The sequence below is a fragment of the Saimiri boliviensis genome, chromosome 1 (genome assembly GCF_048565385.1).
Source record: "Saimiri boliviensis isolate mSaiBol1 chromosome 1, mSaiBol1.pri, whole genome shotgun sequence".
NCBI lineage: Eukaryota > Metazoa > Chordata > Mammalia > Primates > Cebidae > Saimiri > Saimiri boliviensis.
Genome location: NC_133449.1, coordinates 103,399,884 through 103,407,641, shown reverse-complemented (window position 1 = coordinate 103,407,641; position 7,758 = coordinate 103,399,884). Strand labels below are relative to the sequence as shown.

General features: G+C 53.4%; 1 protein-coding gene across 1 annotated transcript in view; it reads left to right on the top strand.

Moving 5' to 3' along the window:
• The first annotated feature begins 2,356 nt into the window (after nucleotides 1-2,356).
• CDH3 (cadherin 3) overlaps nucleotides 2,357-7,758 on the top strand; it is a 54,768-nt gene continuing 49,366 nt past the window's right edge. Inside the window, exons 1-2 of the mRNA XM_003936335.4 lie at nucleotides 2,357-2,951; nucleotides 3,166-3,280. Of these exons, the coding sequence (XP_003936384.1) occupies nucleotides 2,907-2,951; nucleotides 3,166-3,280 (160 nt within the window). The 5' untranslated portion in view covers nucleotides 2,357-2,906. The remainder of the gene's footprint in view (nucleotides 2,952-3,165; nucleotides 3,281-7,758) is intronic.

Here is a 7,758-nt window from a genome sequence, read left to right as displayed (position 1 = left end):
GCGCAGGGATGTTTGCTCACTGTTGTATCTGAAATGGTTGGCACATCGCCGGCTGTCAGCAAATGTTTATGAAATGAATGAATGAGTGAATACCTACAAGGGGAGCTAAGGAGAAGGCAGCGGTGCGGTACGCGTCGCAGGCAGAAGAGCTGACTCTCCAATCTTTGCTCCTCTCTCTGCCTCCGCCCGGAATGCTGAGTGCCCGGGAAGGAGGCGGAAATGAGCGCGCTTAACAGCCCTCCAGCCGGGTATTTACTTAATTAGGGCCTGTATCCCGAGGCTCGTTTGTATTTAGCCGTCCGCCTAATGGCTTCGTCTGGCTCCGGGCGGGCGCGGGGGAACCTGCGAGGCGAGGGTAGGCCTGGCCATACTGTCCCGTCTGGGGCCCACTCCATTGCGCCGCGCGCGGAGACCTACATGCCCTCGAACCTGGAAAGCTCCCTGCGGGAGATCCAGGCCGGGAGGGGCGGAGCTCGGTGAGCAGCCCCAGGCTTTCCCCCAGCGTAGTCCACCCCCAGCCTCAGTCCCAGCCCCAGCTGCTGGTCTCAGCCGCCGGGTAAGGGAGTGCTCTCGAGGTACCAGATGCCAGTCGCTCGTTGTACCCTCAGCCATGAAATTGGAGGACGACGACGCTTCTCATTCTCCTAATTCGGGGGATATGGGGGTGCTAGAAAGAGCCAGGCATCTGAGAGCATTAATACCAGGCAGCATTTGGGCACTCGCTCTGTGCCAGATGCTGAGTTTGGCGTTTTAAACCTGCTAATTTATTTAATACTCATCTATGAGAGGGTAAAATAAGGTCATAGCAGCCCCATTTCACAGATGCAGAACTGAGGCCCAAGGGGTTCATTTCACTTGCCAGAGGCTTTGGCGCTACTAAGGGGTGGGACCCGAGTTTGAACTCAGGCGAGGCCGGCTTAGAGCCCATGCTAGGCCTGAGAACAAGACCTCTACCATAGCAACGCATGCAGTCCATCGCTTAGCCACAGGCCTGGCGGGAAGGAGGATGGGTAGGTTACCAGGTTAGCCCTTGAAGGTCAAAGAAGGTATCATTTAAAACTCCAAGCCAGGCAAAGTGGCTTACGCCTGTAATCCCAGGACTTTGAGAGGCCAAGGCGGGCGGATCACCCTAGGTCGGGAGTTCGAGACCAGCCTGGCTAATATGGTGAAACCCCCTCTCTACTAAAAACACAAAAATTAGCTGGGCATGGTGGTGGGCGCCTGTAATCCCAGCTACTCGGGAGGCTGAGGCAGGAGAGTAGCTTGAACCTGGGAGGTGGAGGTTGTGGTGAGCCAAGATCCCTCCACGGCAGGGGACGACAGTGAAACTTCATCTCAAAAAAACAAAAAACAAAAATCCCTTCCAGTTAGTTCCTCAAACCCCTATATCTGAGCTGGGGAGGAGGAGGGAGAAGGACCAGGAGGCAGCATCCAGGGCTTCTCGAGGCAGCAGGAGAAGGCGAGGGATGAGTGAGGGGACCGGCGAGAGAGACTGGCGGGGAAAGCTCAGCTCCGTGAGGAAGGGCATTCGGGGTAGTGATTTAGATTTAGGACCGTTTTTATGGCCAGGGTCCACATGTTTGCGGCAAAGAGGAAAAGCACTTCATGTCTAATGTAGTGGAATGAGAGTAACCTAGAGGAACGAATCCCAGGTCTGGCGTTTATCTCCTAGGAAGAGTGTGGGAGAGCTGTTTTCGAAGGGAGACTCTGGAGGCTGCTTTGCACAGCAAGCAGTTTTTACTAAGATTATATACAGTATTTCAGACCAATTTCAAAACCTCTGCGTTTTAAAAATTGCCTTTATTTACATGTTACAGGAAGTTGAGAAAGCGTTATTTACTTGGGGGTTTGGGGTGCTGGAGGTTATGGGACTAATAACCGCGCTTTTAGCTCGCACGCTTTGGCACCACTACAGCTTTCAAACTCTAGGACTTTCTCTCCTAGCTTCCATTTGTTTCGCTGTAAAATGGAAGCAGCCGACAGGATGCGGCGGCTCAAGCCAGTAACCTGAGCACACTGGGAGGCGGAGGATCGCTTTCCACTAGTTCGAGACCAGCCTGGGCAACATAGGGAGACCCCCCCCTCCCCTCACCCCATCTCTATAACAATGTTTAAAAAGTTAGCCGGGTGTGGTGGCGCGAGCCTGCAGTGTCAGCTACGCGGGAGCTGAGGCAGAAGAATCGCTTGACCCTGGGAGGTTGAGGCCGCGCTGAGCCGAGATCGCGCCACTGCATTCCTGGGCGGCAGAGTGAGACCCTGTCTCCAACAACATAAATAATAAAAATATGGGGGAAGTTGAATCCAATTCAGTAACGCGGTCCCTCGGGACCTGCTAGTTTTAAACCCCGGAGTATCCTCTCGGCGGGCTGGCACGGGAGGTGCAGAAAGAGGCTTGGGCGGCCCCTCTGTAGCGGGTGTGGGAGGACACACGGTCCCGCATCAAAGCTTTGGGATAACAGCGCCTCCGGGGAGCATGAATGCGGACCCTCTGTTTTCAGTCGACTTCAGACGCGTCTCCACTTTTTTTCGCTGTAGCCGCAAGGCAAGGAAACACTTCTCTTCCCACACTGTGGAGGCTGAGGAGTGCGCTGGGTGTTCTTTTCTCCTCGAACCCAGAACTGCGAGACAGGGGCTGAGTCCCTGCCGAGAAAAGCTCCAGAAAAACCAGGAGAGCGAAAGAGGGCGTCCGGGAGGCTTGGAGGGGTTCGCTGGGGCCTCAACCGCACCCGCAGCGGTCCCACCTGCGAAGGGGCGGGACCTCGTGGCGCTGGACCAATCAGCATCCACCTGCGCTCACCTGGCCTCCTCCCGCTCGCTCCTGCGGGACGCGGTGCTCAAAGGAACCAGAGCTGAGCTGAGCAGCAGCTCGCCGTCGCGGCAGCTGCCTCACCCGTCTCTCTCCAGCCATGGGGCTCCCTCGTGGACCTTTCGCGTCTCTCCTCCTCCTCCAGGTACTCCACAGCCTGGCCCCGGCCCCGGCTGGGACCTCTCCCTGGGGGACGGGCGGGGTCCGCACGGGGAGGTGGCGTCTGGGAGAGCTCCCGGCTGCGCCACCTGGGGCCAAGGGAGTCCCGGAGGGCCCGGGAGGACCCCGCAGGATGGGAGTACAGGGCCGGGCACGCCTGTGACCCAGCCTCCCTCTTCCCGCTCTGCCCTCCTGCGCAGGTTTGCTGGCTGCAGTGCGCGGCCTCCGAGCCGTGCCGGGTGGGCTTCGGGGAGGCTGAAGTGACCTTGGAGGCGGGAGACGCGAAGCAGGAGCCCGGCCAGGCGCTGGGGAAAGGTAAGACCCTCCGGGTGGAACCGCGGGGCAGGCGCCGCACGTGATTGCTCTGGTGTGGCCCGCTCGAGGGGTGTTCGGGCCAGGGCAAGGGACTCCTGGCGTCACCTCAGGTCCGAGGGAGACGCAGAACGCGTCTTTGGAGTGGGGACGACTGGGATTGGGGGTGGTGGCTGACAGAGAAGGCTGGGTAGCAGAGCGCCTGTAACATCCACCCCCTTGTCCGGTAGCCACTTCCTATCTAGACCCCCTCCTCCGGGGTGCCGGATGGCTGAGCCCCTCACCCAGTCTCGACGTGGGGAGTTCTTCGCAGCTGGCTCCAGCAGAGGAATGCGCCAGCCACATTCTTCCCGCAGCCCCCTCGCAGGTGTGGGATGGGCCTTGCCCCGGGCAGCCCCTTTCGCCCCTCTCGGGCCCCCTTTGTGAACCGTGCTTTGTGTCTCCGACCGACAGACCGGGTCTGTTTCTCTTCTCCGCGCTCCCCTACCCTGCCCCCCTTCTTCCTCGGCAGCTGGAATGCACTCTTAACCCTGCCCTTTCCGGAGGGCCTGCGCCTCTGCAGCCTTCCTGGAAACTGGGCCCTGGCACACCTGGGCTGGAGCCATCACCTACGGGACAACCCGGTCCCCAGCGTCTAGGGCCTGGGATGCTAGGTCACTGGGGGGAGTTGCGGGGCAGAGTGTCCCAAGCTGGCAGGCCTTGGGCTATAGGGGCGATGGACCGGAGATCAAAGCACATTTTTGATCCCTCTGTTACTCCTCCCCACCCTACCCCAAGTTCAAAAACCTGAGGGCGGGGGTGCCACTTTAGTGGGGAGAACCAATGTGTTATGAGACCCAGGGGGTTGCTGGCTAGTGGGGCTTTCTCCCATTTTGAGGGGTTGGTGGTAGAACTGTAGCTTACGAGGCTTTAAAAACATTGAGAACTGTTGCTACCTAGCATTCTTCTAAAGTCTTCATCAGCATACTCCTCACCCCAGGCACAAATTCCCACTGCTTGAATGTGAATGCCTAGAGGACAGAGTGGCTCTCTTTTATTTCTCCAAAAGAGGATTGAGGACCTTGAGTCTGTGGAAGCCCTTTTTTAAAAATTCTTTCCCCGAATAGCTCTGTAGATTGACAAAACAATTAACACCCAGGTTAGGCCAGGCTCCTTAAGCCCTTGGCTGTAGGGAGCCGAGGAGAGGCATTAAGAAGCCATGCCTCATAAACTTTAAATTCTTGCACAGGGGTTTATTACTGGCTGGCTAACAAACTGCAACTCAGCCAACTTGTAAAAATGTGAACTCGGGCAGGGCCCCAAATCCAATTCCGGCTCCCTGAGGAAGCCTTATTGCTAACCAGACTTCCCCCATTGTCAAATTTCTCTGACTACAGTCTCCCAGAGCAGGCTATAGCTCTGAGTGCTGTCTGTACCTTATCTTTCCTGCTGAAGCAAGAAATAACAGATTAGCTGTCACTTCACTAGGCTTGAGGATTTGGGGGGAAGCGGTGATCAGGTTTTTGATTTCATGGTTGGGTTAGCGAGTGCTTCACGATGACGTCAGGCATTTTAAACCTTTAGAGGAAATTCAGGGTTCTCGGATGTCTGCTTTACGGTTGTAAAAATGGTGAGTTTGTGCCAGCAGCACACCTGGGTTATACAACAAAGGGTTGGTTAATGCGCTTTGGTGCACCTTGAAACTCCCTGCCACATGGCTGGTTCTTAGAGTAGGCTTCCGGTGGCATGGGCTGCTGCTTTAAGTAAAATCGAATTTCTGGGTCCAGTTGGTCCCCATAAATTAGGATTTCCCAACAAAAAATTTCACGGTTTCTCCACTTGGTCTTCAGCTGGCACTTTTCTACCACTCCACCGTAGTTTCTCATCCTCAAAACACAGAGCCCAGCCTGGATCCAGCCATGTTGAAAGGGTTATCCTGCAGGAACATATACACTCTTAAGTTTAGCCAAGCAGACAAGTTTCCATATTGCTAAGGAACAATCACCCCTGTTGTTCGCCCTGGGTTATGAATATCAAGGGTGTCTATGAAGTTCAGCTCAAAGAACTGATCTGATGTAATTAATGCCTTGTTTGTATGTGCATCTTCCTCTTCAAAGCCCTTCTGCAACTCTGAGCTTGCTTTATCCTCCTAACATTCCCTTGAAGCAGGTGAGGTAAATATTAAACAAGTTGAGCTCTTAATCTGAGCGGTTTTGAACTTCAGAAACCCCGTAGTCTATCCTTGCCTGAGGTTCTGAGGGTGGAGAAACAGAGGCACCGCTTAATGGATTGGATTCATAAGACAAACAACTCGTGAACTTCTTTAAGGGTGACAGACACAACTCTTACTTCTTGGTATATGTCCAGGACCTGGCACCTTACAGGATGCCCATTAGGTATCTGCATGGATTATGGCAACCTTGTGAAGGGCAGCCCATTTTATAGATGAAGGCTGAGTGATGGTGGCTTCACCAAGTCATCACTGCAGTGATCTGGGATTTGAATGGAAATTTCTGACTCCTGAGTTCCCTGGCTTTTTTTTTTTTTTTTTTTTTTTTTTTGAGCTAGGGTATTTCTCTATCTGAGCCCAGGCTGGAATGCAGTGGCACAATCACAGCTTACTGCAGCTTCTACCTCCCGGGTTCTAGTGATCCTCCTACTTCAGCCTCCCGAGTAGCTGAGAGCACACATGTGTTACCACACCTGGCTAATTTTTAATTTTTTGTAAAGACAGGGTCTCACTCTGTTGCCCAGACTGGTCACAAATTCCTGGTCCCAAGCAGTCTTCCCACCTCAGCCTCGAAGCGCTGAGATTGCAGGTATGGTCCACTGTGCCCAGCTCCCTGGCATTTTTTACTACCAGAAAGTAGGGCCTGAGTGGATAGGGTGGAATGTTGGATTCCTGAATCCCACAGCTATAAATAATACACCCTCTCGACCCCACCCCAAGAGTGCTTAGTCATTTATTTTGTTGTTTTAGAGTTTTCCAGAAATATTCATGTAGAGGAAAGTGGTTTGGGTTTATTCTCTAAGGACCCAAGTGAGGGGGCTTGACTAGCTTAAGAGGAAAGGTTAATCTGGAGGGAAGGGGAGCAGGAACATTCCCCTATCCCAATCCATAGTTTGGGGACCATCTTCCTTCGAATGTGGTCTGGAAGCAGACAGTGGAGGGGTTGAGGGGGGAACTTGTGTGGTATTAATGCAGTGATTAAAAGTGAGTGACCGCTGGGTGTGATCTCAGCATTTTGGGAGGCCATAGTGGGTAGATCATGAGGTCAGGAGTTTGAGACCAGCCTAGCCAAGTAGTGAAACCCTGTCTCTATTGAAAATACAAAAATTAACTGAGCGTGGTGGCAGGTGCCTGTAATCCCAGCCGCTTGGGTGGTCGAGGCAGGAGAATCCCTTGAACCTGGGAGGCGGAAGTTGCAGTGAGCCGAGATCACGCTGCTACACTCCAGCCTGGTGACAGAGCGAGACTCCGTCTCAAAAAAAAAAAAAAAGTAACCTACAGTGGTCTACCCATCCTTAAGAGTGAGCATCTGAGAGAGGCAGCCTCATGGCAGTCAAACAGATAGAGTCCTTCATTATGGCCTTCAGCAGGTTTGGCTGACCCATAGTCAGGCTTTGGGTCATCATCATCAGCTTTGGGAGGAAATTTCCACGTTCAAAAATGTATCTCAGTGAGCACAATACATCAAGATGATTTTGTCTTTTTCAGTTCTGGGTGTAAAAACTGCCTTTTATTGTGGAAGCCCCTACTCTGGAGCATGCCCTTGATTTACATTTCACTCTTCCTGTAAGCATATATTTAGCATCTACGTAGATCAGGCTGCTGTTCTAGAACTTCCACTAAAGCAATGAACAAAACAAAGTCCCTGCCCTTGGGGAGCTTACAGTCTAATTTAGCAATTTATTTATTTCCTTCCTTCCTTCTTCCCTCCCTTCCTCTTAAAAACAAAGGTTTTATTTCATTTTGTCCACAGTTGGTATTTCACATTATCTCATGGTGCAGGGCCCTGGGGTGTGGGTCCCTATGCAGTACTTGGAGGGGCTTGTGGCCAGGGAAGATGAAGCAGTATAGCTGCTCAGGCCCAGAAGGGGAGAAGGAGGGCTGGGGGCTCCTTAAAACGTACTGAGGGGCCAGGTGCGGTGGCTGACACCTGTAATCCCAGCACTTTGGGAGGCCAAGGCGGGTGGATGACCTAAGGCCAGGAGTTCGAGACCAGCCTGGCCAACATGGTGAAACCCCATCTCTACTAAATATACAAACATTGGTGGGGTGTGGTGGCATGTGCTTGTAATCCCAGCTACTTGAGAGGCTGAGGCCTCTCAAAAGAATTGCTTGAGCCTAGGAGGCAGAGGTTGCAGTGAGCCGAGATCATGCCACTGCACTCCAGCCTGGGCAACAAAGGGAGACTCTGTCTCAAAAACAAACGAACAAAAAAACCTACTGAGGACCACAGTGGCGGTGGTTAGCATGGAGGGGGGTCAGGCTTAGCCCC